Below are 18020 nucleotides of genomic sequence, written 5' to 3' on the forward strand. Positions count from 1 at the left end.
TGTTATAAGTAATACTAGAAGCAGCTACCACTCCTTCTAACCACTACTATTTATGCTAAAGCATAACCTGCACCAAGCGAAGTTCAGTTAATTTTTGAAGGTTGCTCTTCCTTCAAATTTCGTTTTGTGTTATTTTTTTTTTTTTAAGATCAGATAAAATTTATTCATAGTTAAATACACACACAATACAATGATACACTTCTAAAGGCTCAGTGGCCTGTAAAGACACACCAAACATTGAATTAAACTTGGCCTTCAAACATTGAAGATTCGTTTATAAGAATTATTAATAATGAAAAGCACATAAAATAATTTGAATTTATTCAAAAAAGACAAACAAGGAATATATCGCAGAATACCAAAATCAACGGTAAATTACTCAAGAAAATTACAAATACTTCAACATATTCTCCCCCGTAAGGCTAAGGCTCTATGGTCAGGAAAAAAACAGGGGAGAATCAAAACTAAAAAACAAAAACAAATACGTTCATCAAACATTTCTTAAATAATGGATTTTTATTGCCAACCAAAACAAACCATCCTCCCCCCCCCCCAAAAAAAAAAAGAAAATTTAAGCTAGCCAAGAGAGTAATATATGATTTCACACCACATAAATAACAAATAGAACCAATCTAGAGACATCAACTAATCGGAGAACCGGGAATAGAAAATTTGATATTTGCAAGAATGCCTCTAATATACTTTTTGAAAATACCAAACGAGCGGCAGCCCGGCAGAGACTTGGAGAAAGCGTTCCAAATCATGTTACAAGCTTTCAGAGTGTTAAAGTCAGACCGTATTGAAGGTGTGTAAGGTATTTGTAAATTATTGGAAGTTCGAAAAAAATGAGTCGACTGTTTGGAATTAAAAAATATATTATTACATAGGGCAGCAGGAAGCTGGCCATGTAACCTCAAAAAATTAAAAGAAACAAAATACAGAAAACAGAAAGATCTCAAGTCAAGCAAGGGTTTAAGTAGGGATTAGTTAGTATTCCGCATAAGAATCCTTGCTTTATCATATAATTTTGGAAGTGGTTTCAATAACGAGGGACAATCTTGCATCCAAATAATAGAATAGTATGACACATGTGGCTGAACTATGCTTTAGAAAAGGAGTCTAAGTGTTGACCCTGGAAAAATCTGTCTTAACTTTTTAAGGATTCCAAGGCTTCTGAAGACTTTCATTTTAATGAGGTTAATATGAGGCTTGAAGGAGAGATTTTCATCAAGCAAGGTGCCTAGGAATTGAAGGCAACGATCCTTAGGTCTATTAAGAAAACCCTTCGATACATGTATTTAATTTAAATCAGAAAAATCCATTGAAACTCTTGAGAAAATAAGAAAACATGACTTTCCAACACATAAGGCAAGATAATTAACATCAAACCACTGAATAACTCTTTCAAAAATGCAATCATGACTGGCGGGAAATTGAACTCAGTTCTACCGGCTGTGCCAAGAGTACTGTCATCTGCAAGAGCTATAAGTATATCATAGAAGGACGAACTCTTGTCACAATTAGTGACAGTTTCAGGTTCACACAGCCAACAGCACGTGGTAGTTTTAGATTTTTAACCACATTTACAAGGTCATTAACATAAATTAAAAAGAGTATCGGCCCAACCACAGATCCTTGTGGAACATCACGCACTATTTCAGATGTGTACTCCCTCGCATGCCAATATGGGATAGTTTCCAAAGAAGAATCTTGTGTTTAATTGAGTCAAAAGAGCAGCAGTTATCAGACCAGTGTCAAGAGATGTATGTATATAATTTGACAGATTCATTGTCGAATGTTGCATGCTCAGTTGAGTGCTTTGCCCTAAAAAATGGGAATCACAAAAAATGTTTAGAATTAAGAAAATCAAGAGAGGCAAGAGGTCGAGTATAATAATACGAGCACGCTCTGAATCACTTGGGAAGACACCCTTTTCAAAAGACTTATTGACAAGTCTCGTAAGAGCAGAAACGATTATAGGAAGAATGAATTTGACAACCTTAGTAGAAATACGGTCTGGACCAGAAGATGAAAAATCCTTCAAACCATTAACAATTCTGGTTTCAGCTTCATAGATAGGCTCCAAAGCCATTGATTTAAGACAAAGAGGTCCAAGGTAAGACCTAAAATCACTTAGAAAAGAAGAAGGACTTACAGAAGAGGCCGTAGTTCTCCTGATATTAGCAAAGTAAGAAGTAAGTGCGTTTTGGACTTTCAGTCACCCTTTACAATTTTACCATTAGTAAAAACACTTGAAGGGACAAATGGGGGTCAAGAAGTTCTTCTGAAAACAGAATTGATTTCTTGCCATGTTTTCTTAATATCATTACCAGCAAACAGAGAATTTACTATATTAAAATAACGATTTGGTCCTCTGGCAAAGCGAATATTAAACCCTTCTGTAAGCTTTAAAAATCTGAAGTCGATAATCGCACGAAGGTGGCTCAGAGGACCTGTAAGCCTTCGAAAGGTTATTTTTGAAACCAGATTTTAAGGAGTCCGGGAGTCGGCCAAGGGTTCAAAGGGGCCTTTCTCTTCGATCCATGATTCAACTGGGATGCATAGTAATTATCCAATATAGTTTCTTTCAAAGAGTCATAAAAAGTATTAAAAAGTCAATCTACGTCAGATTTATTTTCAAAAATACCACACGAATGATCTGCCAACCGCGATCTAGGAAGAGCCAACTCCTGATCATAAAATTATAAAGACGAAAATCCAGCTCCCTGGTACCTCTTAGATAAGGAGTCAAAAAGATCATACACGGAAAAAACAGGTAAATGGTCTGAAATATCACTCGTCAATACAGAATTTTGCACCAAAGTCAACGATGAAAAAACATTATCAAGCAAAGAAGTTGTAATATCAGTTATGTGAGTTGGAAGACATGCTGAAAGTAATGTGCCACAAGCAAGCATAGCTGAGAGAAAATCCAAAAAAGAAGATGACCCCCGTTAACAAAAATTAATATTGAAGTAACCCATAATGACAAGTTCACATGATTATTGGTGGATTGCTTCCAAAAGCTCATTGACAATCTGAAGAAAAGAAGGAACAGACACACTAGGAGACCGGTATATAATACCAACAATCAGAGGTTTAGTTTGGGTTTTAATCTCAATAGATATAGATTCAAAAATCCCTTTTTCATTTCTTGACAGGTCATGTCTTACAGAGTACGGAAGATATTCCGAAACATAAACAGCAAGGCCACCTTCAGCCATCCTACTACGGTTCAAATGCTCCATCTTATACGCAGGGAGATGCAAAAGAGATTCGGTTTTCGAATCGAGGAAAGTGTCAAAAAGACCAATAAAATTGGGGTTGTCACTACGAACTATTTGTTTTAACTCATCAAATGAAGAGCAAAGACCTTGAAGATTTAGCTGAAGCATAGAAAAACTACCTCTCCGTTAAAAACTTCATCTAAATTCAAAATATTCTTACTAACAGCTGCAAAATGGGGATCTGATGTAAATTTATTATACTGACCTACTGAATTATTTATTAAACTAAGAACATCAATTGGATTATTTTGAAGCTGAAGCAGTCGTTTACCCCGGGAGAGGATGTCACTGGAGCTATATTCAGGCAAATTTTAATTACCATCAAACTAGGATTCATCACGTACCACTACCCCCCCAGCTTTATTGGATTACACATAAATATCTTCAATGGAGAAATATCATTCCATCATTTATAAGAAAATCACTAATTTCATCATACCAGCAAAAAAAATAAACAAAGAAAAAAAAATATGAAATAAGAACCGAAATACTGAAAAAACAAATAAGAAAAAAAAATAACACAAAATCACAAATAGACTAAAAACTAAATAGTTTCAACAAGTGAACGTATGCGTTTTGGAAAGTTATCAGCTTGCTCACGTTTGTAAACACGGCCACGATCAGTTCACACGTTCTTTACAAAATATCAGTTTCTCGCACCATCAAGAATCGATTTTTTTGCTTTCGTAAGATATCCAGTAACGAGTAGACTTGAATTAGCAAACTTTGATCTCGCTTTGAAAACAGTATGCGCCATATCTTTTAGTCACAAATTTAAAGAAAACTGACACAAAGGGCGACGGTGTCTGGTTATTTGACGTTGCGTTCGGTAGTCTGAAACGGTTCACGGACAACATCTGTTCTATACGCACATTAACACTAATTGTCTTTGTTATGTCCAGCACGGCAGTGCCCAGGTCGGTTCCGAGGGCCTGTTTCACTAAAAAAAAAGAATCAAGTAATCGCTCCTGTTTATAATCATCCTGACTTTCCTCCATTATAGCTACCCGAAGCTCTAAATGTCGCAATCTAGCTTTTCAGAGTGGAAAACAATCTTTAAATTTTATCAAATTTTCTGTTGTATTCCAGCGTGATCGAATCATATGTTTCCGAAACAATCAATTCAAAGTTCGTAGCGGCTAGTTGCGCTGAGCCTGCTGCGCTTCCGATGGTATTCACCTTTTCTTGAACTTTTTTCTCTATATCCTTAACTAGACCAGCTTTAAGCTTTGATACGTCATCTTGAGCTAAGTAAGCTGATTTCTGATAGCAGACGTTTCTGTTGAAGCTATAACCGTTGGATCAGCGCCAAGGCCTTTTGCAACATTCTTTTTCAAAAAGTGATGGTAAATATCAGAAGGCGCGCACTCGCGGAAAGCTTGATTGACGCACTTAGGTGTTTTTTCCGAAGCTTCCGAATAACTCTCATTATACGAAAGAAGATTCACTTTTAATACATTTTGAAAGTCATGGGATCCATAGCACAATAAAATGATTTCGGCAAGGACTCTTCTTGGCTGGTGATGCTTACAATCCGAATTGGCCAAACGGGATATCCCTTGAACTGTGCTAACGCCAAATTTTGCTTTAGAAATTGTACCATGATGAAAATAAAGACAAAATAAAACGGAAGTTTACTTATCTTTAGTCGACAAGGCCACGCTATGCGAAGGCAGACACCCTCATGGATTGGCCCCGGTGGAACGTGTTAGCCTGTCAATTTTTCCCGCCGTATTTCGACATCCCAAACTGCTGCTATTCAACTTATTCAAATCTATCCGTATTCAAAAATCAAATTCGCTGTTATGACGTCAGCCAGCTAACAAACAATGCACAGCAAAGATGTTCATTCAATGAGGAATGAATTGCTACTGAATATTTCAAGAAGGAATATACTAAGTAAAACGTATTTCATACAATAAGCCTAATTTTGTGTAAAATCAAAAGCGGCTAATTGTCTACCGCAAACAATATGTAAAATAATGATACATAAAACATCACTGCCATATGGATAAGTTTGTTACACTTTAATAAGTTTACCATAAAGCACTGGTTAAATTTGGTCGGAAACGGCGCAAACTATATGATGGATGCTTTTCGTATTTTCAATACTATATTCTGGTTTAAAATTTCAGTGTCACTCTTTACTTTCATTTCTACTCTTCTATTCTTATAAATCGCGAACAATAAGGTATGTTTATCTTATGAATTGGTGATCAGATGGTAATGAAAATTGATATACAGAAAGATGTCATGTCTCAGAAGCTGCTTTTTCAATTCGGATCGGATTCGAGGACGTTGGGGGGTAGAGGGTTGAAACGGAAATCTTGAAAACCAGAAGACTTGGAAAACGCTTAGCGTGGTGGGATCGAGAAGAAACTTGATGGGAAAAATAAGCACAAGTTCTAGATGCGTTATTGACACAAACGGGCCAGATCCGATTTCTTTGGGGGAGTTGGGGGGATTTCCAGTGCTCTGGCAAGTTCGAGAATAAGCACAAGCTCTAGATGCGTCATTCACATAACCGGACCGGATCCGCTCTCTTTGGGGGAGTTAGGGAGGTCCTGTTCTTTGGTGAGTTCGGTAATTCTGGACGTGCTAGGACGATGAAAATTGTTAGGCGTGTCATGGACCTGCACAAATTGACTTGATAAAAGTCGTTTTACCCGATTAGACCATCTGGGGGGCTAAAGGTTCTTGGCTCTTGGCTCTTCCAACCTCGTCACAAGTGTCTTATGAGCTCTTGGCTCTTGTTTTTACCAAGGAAATCATAATAGACCGCATAATAATGTGGGTCAGATAGAAGCACACTACTATGTGGAAAACTAGTATGGTTTTATGTAATTCTTGAAATTTTGGACTGCATAGACATTTCATTATTTGTATTCGCTGGAGGATATTTTAGCACTAGCTCTGAAAAGGTGACAGGAACATGTGTACAATATCCTGAGGCACCATTCCACCTAAAGAAAGGATATAACCACTAACAGTTGGCTTTGTTTTTTGGAGGGGGAGGGGGGTCTGTAATTGTCAAAAAAGCTGCATTTTCGGCTTATAAATTTCTAAATTTTGAGGGTGGGTTTTTATGGTCGAACTTTATTTTTAGAAACTGAAAAAAGTATACATGTTAAATAGTAGGTTTTTTGCTGTAACATAAATATGTTCCCTAAAATAACAAAACACTAATCCATTTAATAGGAACAAAACAAACGATTTGACCTTTATTTTCGTCACTACTTTTAATTTCAGTTTCATTTTATTTAAAGGTATACAAAAGTGACGCCTGAACTCAGCAGCTAACTTGTTTCAGCAGTAGCTCAGGTCACAACATGGACCTCACTCGTTGAATTGCGTATCAGTTCTTAGATGTTTTCTTCACCAGGCCTGGACTTGGCCCCTTTTCAGCTGAGCTAAGAATTAGCTCATTTGTTTGCAGATTCAGTCTGTAGCTTGGACTTAGTTCATTTTTGCTCTGATTAAGGACTTGATCGTTTAGATCTAAGTAAGAACATATTCCGGTTATTGATCGAATGAGAACCTAACTGAGTAAGGCCATTGGTAAATTTTGTCTTGAGTCTGTCCGCGGTTCCGATTTAAATCGTTCTTGCAGATAGACTGCATAACTATGGTTTAGAATAGGTTTAACCTGCTTATGCCACCAATAAAAATGTTGATGTTTAAATGAGGGGAAGTTAGGAAGGCTATTAGCCTTCAGTGCTAGGCATGGCTCCTGGTGCACTTTCGAGGGTTCCTTATTTGAGTAGCGTCTTAAAAATCGTCTTGAAGAAAAATTTCGTGAAAAAAGGAATTGAAAAAAAACCCTTGAAAACTGTCTTGAAAAAATTGTCTTGAAGAAAAAGATCTTGAAAACACCTTGAAACGTCTTGAAAATGAAAGAAATGAAATGAAAGAAAACGTCTTTAAAAACGTCTTGAAACATCTTGAAAAACATCTTGAAAATGTCTTGAAGAAAAATAGCCTACTATGCATTTGCCTAATATCCAGTAGCTTAAGTAAACAATAGAATAGTGACTTAGTGAATGCTCTGAGGGCTTGGCATAACTACTGGAAGCCTTATGAATTATTAAGGGGGTACTAACATTATTTTATTACATGTGGGTGTTCCCCACTGGACAAACGTCTTGGAAAATCCCTTTAAGGAGCAAATCTTGAAAATGTCTTGAAAAACGTCTTTAAACGTCTCGAAGATAAATATCTTGAAAAGGTCTTGAAACGTCTTGTAAATTATCTTGAAGAAATAAACCTTGAAAAACGTTTTGAAAAATATTTTGAAGAAAAATATCTTGAAAAATGTCTTGAAATGTCTTGAAAAACGTCTTGAAGAAAAATAGCTTACTATATATTTGCCAAATATATATTAACTTAATTAGACAATTGTCTAGCGTCTTGGAGAGTGCCTTGAAGACTTGGCATCACTCCTGTTTATATCCACTAAACTTCTTGGACCAAATAAAAGCCATTTTGTAGACCACATAACGAAAAAAATCCTGTGTTTATAGCCACGATGCCAAAACAACCGGAAATCAGTAGAAAATCACTTCAATTTAGATAATAATCATTTTAAATTTATTATAAAAGGTCTGAAACCCTCCGAAAATGGCGCTGGATTGAAATGTAAAGTACATCATGGGAATAATCATTCCCAAAAACTCCATACAAGCAAATTACATTCCCTCAATTGAAACAGCAAGGAAAGCATTGGTATGTCCCAAATTTTGGCTGTGTTTTTTTTTATCGCTAATGGGCTATTGGACCATTATAGAGAGCTGTTCAAAAGCTCATTTGAAATCTGATTTACATTTCTACATGCTTTCTAAATTAGACTTGATATCACTAATATAAAACGCCATATGACACCAAAAAGTGGAACTTTGGCTTCTATTTCTGGAGTGGAAAGACTTGAAAGCTTGAAAAGGATATCATAATCTCCATGGTCGAAAGTACTAAGTTTGAGGCTAGAAATTGCCTATTTTGTATCCCCTCCCCCAGTTCCCTGATAAATATTATAATCGTTTTCCGACTAACGGAACTAAGCTAGTGATAGTGTCTAGGCTATTTCTGGGTAAAAATAGTCGTGTCAATTCACATCAACATTGGAGGGGGGATGGCAAATATAACTGTCAAGATCTAAGGGTGGTGCAAATTCGTTTATTTGTTTTCATTAAAAATTATGTAAAGTAATCCAAAAAAGATCTCCAAAACAAGTTGTTTTTCATGATACTGGGGAAAAGGCAGGAAGCAAGGTTGCACAGGTCCCTCTACCAGACTCCTTTAATAAAACTAGAAGTAGTAGGCACCTGCAGCATTGTAGAGTTTTGCAGTTCAATTTAAATTGAGCATTTAAAGTCATAATTCAAAGCTCTGATCACATCAACATGCTTTTTTGCAGATTTATATTTGAAAATAGCATAAAAAACATCAAGTGGTGGTAAAATCTCGAGTTGTAGGCAATCTTAGTGTCATAAATTTATAACACGTAATAAACGAGTAATTGCAGATAGCAAAAATTGTAAAAGAGAAAACAAAAACACTTGTGTACCCGTAAAAATCCAAGTTCAAATCTTAGTCCAGACAATTTTTTAAATAAAGTATTAACTTTCGAGTGCCCACATGTGGCAAAGACAAAATGAAGAAGAAGAAAGAAAGCATGCAGATCCATACAAAACGTGATTTTTCTTGTTGTTCAAGATTGGAGACTGTAAATATTCTGCATAGAATTTTCAACCATGGTGGCTCCAACGGTGCAACTTAATTTTTGTTCTCATAGAATGTTAATGTCCAAGAGGCAATGATAATAAAATAATGTTTTCGAATAAGAAGTTCAAAATTCTTTGCAGCATTGCAACCGAATAATTGTAATAATAATAAAATTTTATGTAATTGAATATCTTAATTCTTTTAATATACTTTAGGCTTCAAAAATCTGTAAATGTTTCGTACAGGATAAGATTTCATAAATAATTAAATTTTTTATCTAGAGCCCCTCAAAGATACCAAGGAAAATATACTCCATGAACTCTTTAGGTGACTAATTATAAATACTCTTAGGGGACAATTTAATAGAGAAGCGAAGTAAAACCTAGCCTAAGCTGGACAAAGATCTTTGTTTAAAGTATTTTGTGTCGTATTTTAGAATCTAAAGTATATACGAAAATTAATCTTGGAAAATGTTTTTTTGACGAAAATTTCGAGCAAAGTTGAAACTTAAAACGGACCAAAGCTACTGCTTCACTGTTTATGGATATATTTTGGAAAAAAAAATCCTAAAAACTGGCTTCTGTTATTTTCCCATGTTTTATAGAATTCTGAACCATTGGCGCTTTACTTAAAACTATGCTTGAGTTTTTCAGAAAATTAATTTGGTACTGTAAATCTTGTTCATTTCAAGGCCAGTGAAAGACTATCGAAATATAAACAAGTTAGTCTTTTATTTTACAAAGGTTCTTTAAAAAATATTTTTCCTCTTAATCTGGTTTTGTTGTGTCGGGTTTGTGTTTTTAATAAAGTACTAGGTTACTAAGCGCTAGGTAAAGTGTTATCTTATTTTGAAAAATATAAAAATGAGCCTCTCTTCTACTTTAAATGCTATGTAAGAGTTAACTTGAATGCAAAGACCAGAGGATTGATACGATTAGGAATCCTATTCATATTTAGACTTGAATGTGATATTAAAACAAACAGTAATTAAACTTAAGAAAAGGTTTGACTAGAAGGAAATAAAGAGCAACATTAAGAATGAAAACAAATGCAATTTATAAAACATTTTAGGGGGGTGTCCCACTTCTCTACGAAATATCAGATAAAAACAATTTTTGGACTTTTGCAAAGGAATGGAAAAAAAAGTTAATTTTTGTAAAAAATACATCTCTAAAATGGAAAGACTTATTTATTTAAATTTGGTTAAAACAGCGAAATTTTCGGTTAAGCCTTTTGAAAAGTAATATGGCACTTGTAATAACGAATAACTTATGACCAATTCAGTTACCAGATATCAGGTTCTGTAGGTAGAGTCCTTCCATTAGCATACAGAAGAAAACGGCCATTTTTGAGAACTCTAGTAGGATGTACATGAACTCGCACAACATTTTCTAAAAAAAAAAACAGTGGAAAAAGTTGAAAAATAAAATGAAAAGCAATTAAATAATTAAAAATTCAGAATCAAAGAATGGTCAAGCAGGGGAGATGAACTTCTTTCTATCTCAAAGTGGTTTTGCGATGTGGATGAAATTATGTTGAATGGATCTAGAGTCAAAATTACTTTCCATTTAAGATTTTTCCAGTTCTGACCTTCATTCTTTTCCTTATTTTAATGTTTTGAAGATAATGCAAAGAAAGAACACTTGTACTGTTTTTGAATGAGTTACACTAATAATACCTTAAAATATATTTCATTTTGATTATGGGCCTTGATAAGGCAGTTCTCTAGGACTTTAGCCAGATTCAAAGTCAAATTGAATTTTTTTTTTCGAAGTTTGGCAATTGATAACAAAATCTTTCGGCCTTTACAAGTGGATTACATAAAAAAAACTAGTTTTTTAACTGAAAGTAAGGAGCGACATTAAAACCTAAAACGAACAGAAATTAATCCGTATATGAAATGGGTTGTCCCCTCCGCAATCACTCGCTCTTTACGCTAAAGCTTTTAATTGTTTTAAAAAGCAGAATTGTGGCAAAGAGTCAAACTTTAGCGTAAAGAGCGAGGGATTACGGAGGGGACAACCTATTTCATATACGGAGTAATTTCTGTTCGTTTTAAGTTTTAATGTCGCTCCTTAGTTTCAGTTAAAAAAACTAGTTTTTTTTTATGTAATTTCTGAGCGTTTTTGAATTAATGCATGTTTGATTTTGGCTTTTCCATGTTTATTTTTTCATTGTTTTTTTGTTTTATAGTACTTTTAGAAAATCCTGCGCCCTTTTCATTGAATTTATGTTCTCCCATGACATATTTCTCCAAGGAAAGATCCTCCCACATAGCCCCCCTTGCCTCAACCCCACCCCAAAAACCAAAAAAAAATCCCCTGAAAACATCTGTACACTTTCCAATAACCATTATTATATGTAAACACTGGTCGAAGTTTGTAACTTGCAGCCCCTCCCCCAAGGACTGTGGCGGAGTAAGTCATTCCTAAAGACATAGTTATTATGGTTTTTGACTATGCGGAACAAAATGGCTGTCTCAAAATTTTGATCCATTAACTTTGGAGAAAAACTGAGCGTGGGAGGGGGCCTAGGTGCCCTCCAATTTTTTTGGTCACTTAAAAAGGATACTAGAACTTTTAATTTCCTTTAGAATGAGCCCTCTTATGACATTCTAGGACCACTTGGTCGATACGATGACCCCTTGGAAAAAAAAAACAAATAAACACGCACCCGTGATTTGCCTTCTGGCAAAAAATACGAAATTCCGCATTTTTGTAGATATGAAATTTTTGAAATTTTTAGTATAGGGTTCTGTGATACGCCGAATGGGATGGTGTGGTCTGGTCGTTAATGGGATGGTCGCTAAGATTCTATGACTTCTTGGACTGGATTCTTGGGACTGGTCGTTAATGGGATGATTTGTTATTTGTCTTCTGGCAAAAAATACGAAATTCCACATTTTTGTAGATAGGAGCTTGAAATTTTTGCTGTAGGGTTCTCTGATACGCCGAATGTGATGGTGTGATTTTCGTCAAGATTCTATGACTTTAGGGGGGTTTTTCTGCCTATTTTTCAAAATAATGCCGTTCTTAAAATAGTGAAGATCCCTCCTTTTGATAAACGATATTAATGGCCTTATCTATTCGATTGCACTCGGAATCAAATATTTTCCCTTTCCCTGGAAATAGATCCTACATGTAAGCAATGGGCAAAGTGCATAATTTGCAGTCCTTGCCCTGGGGCTATGGGGGATTGATATTTCTGGAAGTATAGCTATTAAAACTCTTGGCTAGTTCGAACAAAATGACAATTCCAAATTTCGATCAGTATTGAGCAGAGAGGGCACCGAACAAGAGCAAGAAATGGGGAGGGGCGGGTTGCCCAAAAATCTCTCTTCAGCATCTCTTCAGCGTTGAAATTTAGAACGAACATAAATTACTTCTTCACGGTTAATGCAACCTTTGTATTTCTTTTTCTCTTTTTTTGAAAACTGTTTCAAGCAAATCCACGTGTGATATTTTCCTATACGTAAAATTCTGAAAAAGTGACCTTTAACTGAAAACACAAAACGAAGATAAAAGAAAGGGATAGGAATCAGAAAAATCCTAAGGCACAAAAAGACTATTTTATGTTAACCTAGGTTTCATGAGCTAAATTCACGGGAGAGTTTTTTGGGGAGAATTTTCCACGAGGGAGAATGTGGCTAGCACCTGACTTAGAAATCTCAGCCGTTTTTGGGCTGCATTATTGGTACACCCTTTTGACCACCTGGATACAAATAGTCCCTTTGGATTTGAATCAACATTTTCTGACAGTATTTGTTCCATGCCCAGAGGCATTCCTTAGATTACCCAAGCCCCCCTTTCCCATTGAAAAACATATCCTTAAATAGTTTTCAATTTGCAATAACAGCCTAGCCACAGAGCATATTGGGGTTAAGTCATCCCTTAGAGCATATTATATAAAAAGAAAACTAGTTTTTTTTAAACTGAAAGTAAGGAGCAACATTAAAACTTAAAACGAACTGAAATTACTCCTATATGAAATAGGTTCTCCCCTCCGCAATCCCTCGCTCTTTACGCTAAAGCTTTTAATTGTTTTAAAAAGCAGAATTGTGGCAAAGAGTCAAACTTTAGCGTAAAGAGCGAGGGATTGCCGAGGGGACAACCCATTTCATATACGGAGTAATTTCTGTCCGTTTTAAGTTTTAATGTCGCTCCTTACTTTCAGTTAAAAAAAACTAGTTTTTTTAATGTAATTTCTGAACGTTTTGAATTAATGCATGTTTGATTTTGGCTCTCCAAACATAAATTATTAAAATGAAATTTGCATATTAATTCCTATTTTGGCTAAATGACTTTCTCTTAGTTTTGATCAGATGATTTTGAGAAATAAGAGGTGGGGAAGGAGGCCTAGTTGCACTGCAATTTTTCGGTTACATAAAAAGGCAACTATAAATTTTAATTTTTAACGAATGTTTTTATTAGTAAAAAATATACATAACTTAAGAATTAACTTACGTAACAAACTTTTATATTCTTAATATTATGTATATGAGGGGGGTTTTTACCCTCGTTAATACCTCGCTCTTTACACTAAATCGTAAGTGTGTCCCAATTCTTTAAGAATGACCCCTGAATCAGAAAGGCCGTAGAATAAATAGTTGAAATTACTAAAAAATACTATTGCATAAAGAGCAAGGTATTTATCTCCTCCTAAATACCTCGCTCTTTGTGCTAAAGTATTTTTAGAGCCCCTCATATGCGTAATAACCTCTGTTCGTTTTAAGTTTCAATGCTACTTCTTACTTTCAATTGAAAAAAGTTTTCCATGTTTATTGCTTCATTGGTTTTTTTTATAGTAATTTGAGAAAATCCTGCGCCCTTTTCATTGAATTTTTGTTCCCCCATGACTAACTCCAAGGAAAGATCCTCCCACATAGCCCCCCCTCCACCCCACCCCCATAACAAAACAAAAATCCCCTGAAAACGTCTGTACACTTCCCAATAACCATTATTATATGTAAACACTGGTCGAAGTTTGTAACTTGCAGCCCCTTCCCCAGGGACTGTGGGGGAGTAATTCATTCCCAAACACATGGTTATTATGGTTTTTGACTATGCAGAACAAAATGGCTATCTCAAAATTTTGATCCGTTGACTTCGGAGAAAAAATGAGCGTGGGAGGGGGCCTAGGTGCCTTCCAATTTTTTGGTCACTTAAAAAGGGCACTAGAACTTATCATTTCTGTTAGAATGAGCCCTCTTGCGATATTCTAGGACCACTTGGTCGATACGATGACCCCTGGGAAAAAAATAAACAAACAAATAAACACGCACCCGTGATTTGTCTTCTGGCAAAAAATACGAAATTCCACATTTTTGTAGATAGGGGCTTGCAATTTTTGCTATAGGATTCTCTGATACGCCGAATGCGATGGTGTGATTTTCGTCAAGATTCTATGACTTTAAAAGGGTGTTTCTCCCTATTTTTTAAAATAAGGTAAATTTTCTCAGGCTCGTAACTTTTGATGACAAAGACTAAATTTGATGGAACTTATATATTTAAAATCAGGATGAAAATCCGATTCTTTTTATGTATATTTTAGCATCAAAATCCCGTTTTTTAGAGTTTCGTTTACTATTGAGCCGGGTCGCTCCTTACTACAGTTCGTTCCCACGAACTGTTTGATAAGCTTTAAAACTGCCTCTCCAGGCCGTTACTTCGACTTTAGATCATCTACTTAAATCATAATTTTGGGCTACTTGGATACCTAGCGCTAGCACTAAGCAGACTATTACATTGAACTTCTGGAGAATTTAATATCTTGAAAGTACCTATCAAACAGTTCGCGGTGACGAGCTGTAAGTAAGGAGCGACCTGAATCAATAGTAACCAAACTCCCAAAACAGAATTTTGATACCAATAGTTATATCAAAAGAATCAAATTTTATGCTGATATATATATAAGTTTCCTTAGGTTTTGTCTCTAAAAATTCTAAAAACCCTAATGAAAATCAAACCATCAAATTCTACAAATCAGAGAACCGTATTGTAGAAGTTTCAAGCTTCTACCTGAAAAAATGTGGAATTTTGTATTGCCGCCAGAAGAAATATCACGGATGTGTGAATTTTTTTTCACCCAGGGGTGATCGTATCGACCCATTGGTCCTATAATATCGTTAGAGAGCTCATTCTAACGGAAGTTCTAGTGTCCTTTTTAAGTGACCACAAAAATTGAAGGGTAACTAGGCCCCTTCCCCCCACCCTGTTTTCCCCAAAATCGACCGATTTAAAATTTTGAGAGAACCACTTTGTCCATCATGGTTGAAAAGCCCAATATTTACGCCTTTGGATATAACATGTAAGTTTTCACCAGGATGCACATGTCTAGAGGATGTCTAGAGGAGAGCCAAGAGCTTATATGGCATGAGCTCTAGCAAAATTCTAAGAATCAATACATTGGTTTAAAAGGAAAATCAGAGGTTTAATGCCGGTCGGGATTTAAAATAAGAGCTCTGACACACGAGGTCCTTCTAAATATCAAAATTCATTAAGATCCGATCAACCATTCATAAGTTCAAAATACCTCATTTTTTCCAATTTTTCCTCCCCCTTCAGCCCCTCAGATGGTACAATCGGGAAAAACAACTTTGTCAAGTCAATTTGTGCAGGTACCTGACACGCCCACCGATTTTCATCGTCCTAGTACGTCCAGAAGCACCGAAATCGACAAAATACTGGACCTCCCCCTAACTCCCCCAAAGAGAGCGGATCCAATCTGGTTACGTCAATCACGTATCTACGACACTTGCTTATACTAACCACCAAGTTTCATCCCAACCTCTCCACTCTAAGCGTTTTCCAAGATTTCTGATTTCCCTCTTCAACTCCCCCAAATGTCAAAAGATCTGGTCAGGATTTAAGATAAGAGTTCTGAGACATGAGTTCCTTCTAAATATCAAATTTCACTAGGATACGGTCACTCGTTATGAAATTAAAAATACCTCAATTTCTCTAATTTTTCCGAATTAACATCCCCCCAACTCCCCCAAAGAGACCGGATTCAGTCCGGATATGTCAATTGTTTATCTAGGACTTGTGCTTATTCTTCTTACCAAGTTTCATCCCGATCTCTCCATTCTAAGCGTTTTCCAAGATTTCCCGTTTCCCCCTCAAACTCCCCCAATATCACCGGATACAGTTGGGATTCAAAATAAGAGCTCTGAGACACGAGGTCCTTCTAAACATCAAATTTCGTTAAGATCTTATCACCCATTCGTAAGTTAGAAATACCTCATTTTTTCCAATTTTTCCTCTCCCCCCAGCCCCCCAGATGGTCGAATCAGGGAAATGACTATTATCAAGTCCATATGTGCAGGTCTCTGACACCCCTACCAATTTTTTGCATCTTAGCACATCCAAAACCACCGAACTCGCCAAAGCACTGGAAATCCCCCCAATTCACCCAAAGAGAGCGGATCTGTTTCAGTTATGTCAATCATGTATCTAAAACTTGTGCTTATTCTTCCCATCAAGTTTAATCTCGATCTCTCCACTCTTAGTGTTTTCAAAGATTTCCAGTTTCAAAGATTCTGTTTCCCCCTGCCAGCTCCCTATGTCCCCGGATCCGATTCAAATTGAAAATCAGGCATCTGAGACATAAGATGTCGCTTTCTATATATCAAGTTTCATTAGGATCCGATCACCTACTCGTAAGATAAAGATAAAGATTAAAGATACGTTAATTTTCACGTTTTCCAAGCTTTCCGGTTTCCCCCTCCAGCTCCCCTAAATGTCACCGGATCTGGTCGGGATTTAAAATAAGAGCTCTAAAGCACAAGATCTTTTTAAATATCAAATTTCATTAATATCCCATCACCCGTTCGTAAGTTACAAATACCTCTTTTTTCTAATTTTTCCAAATTACCCCCCCCCCACTCCCCCAAAGAGAGCGAATCCGGTCCGGTTATGTCAGTCACGTATCTTGGACTTGTGCTTATTCTTTCCACCAAATTTCATCCTGATCTCTCATCTTTAAGCGTTTTCCAAGATTTACGTCCCCCCAACTCCTCCCAATGACACTGTATCTGGTAGGGATTTAAAATAAGAGATCTGAGTTACGACGTTCTTCTAAATATGAAATTTCATTAGGATCCGATCACTCTTTCGTAAGTTACAAATACCTCATTTTTTCTAGTTTTTCCAAAATAACCCTCCCCCCAACTCCCCCAAAGAGAGTGAATCCGTTCCGGTTATGTCAATAACGTATCTAGGACTTGTGCTTAATTTTGACACCAAGTTTCATCCTGATCCCTCGACTCTAATCGTTTTCCAAGATTTTAGGCCCCCCCAACTCCCTTCATTGTCACCGGATCAGGTCGGGTTTACAATAAATGCTCTAAGACACGATATGAATCTAAATATAAGATTTCATTAAGATCCGATCACCTGTTCATAATTCAAAAATACTTCATGTTTTCTAATTTTCCCGAATTAACCGTCCCCCCAATCCCCCCCCCAATGGTCGAATTGGGAAAACGACCATTTCTAATTTGATATGGTGCGGTTCCTGATACGCATGCCAAATTTCATCGTCCCAGCTTATTTGGAAGTGCCTAAACTAGCAAAACCGGGACAGACAGACCGACAGACGGACAGAATTTGCGATCGCAATAGGTCACTTGGTAAATACCAATTGCCATAAAAACGATCATAAGTTAAATTTAAAAAAAAATAGTTTTTTCAACTGAAAGTAAGGAGCAACATTAAAATTTAAAACAAAGAGAAATTATTACGCATATGAAGGAGGTAACCTCCTCTTCAAAATCTCGCTCCTTGCGTTAAAATTTGTCCCAATTCCTGAAGAACGACTCCTGAAACACAAGGGTCGTTTACTTGGAACAATAAGAAGCTTTTTTCAAAAGTAGTAAAAAACTTTAGCGTAAAGAGCAAGGTGTTGAGAAGGAGGCAGCTCAATTCATAAACTTAATAATTTCTGCTCGTGTTAAATTTAATGTTGCTCCTAACTATCAGTTGAAAAAACTTGTTTTTTTTTTATTTAATGCTTTCA

The 18020-nt window shown here is 36.1% G+C and overlaps 1 protein-coding gene across 3 annotated transcripts in view; it reads right to left on the reverse strand.

Moving 5' to 3' along the window:
* Window positions 1-18020, reverse strand: part of LOC136027231 (PDF receptor-like) — a 214135-nt gene that overhangs the window by 69191 nt on the left and 126924 nt on the right. For all 3 annotated transcript variants that reach the window (XM_065704286.1, XM_065704287.1, XM_065704288.1), the window contains exon 7: window positions 10294-10396. In XM_065704286.1, coding sequence (XP_065560358.1) covers window positions 10294-10396 — 103 coding nt within the window. The remainder of the gene's footprint in view (window positions 1-10293; window positions 10397-18020) is intronic.

This window comes from Artemia franciscana, chromosome 5 (genome assembly GCF_032884065.1).
Source record: "Artemia franciscana chromosome 5, ASM3288406v1, whole genome shotgun sequence".
Lineage (NCBI taxonomy): Eukaryota > Metazoa > Arthropoda > Branchiopoda > Anostraca > Artemiidae > Artemia > Artemia franciscana.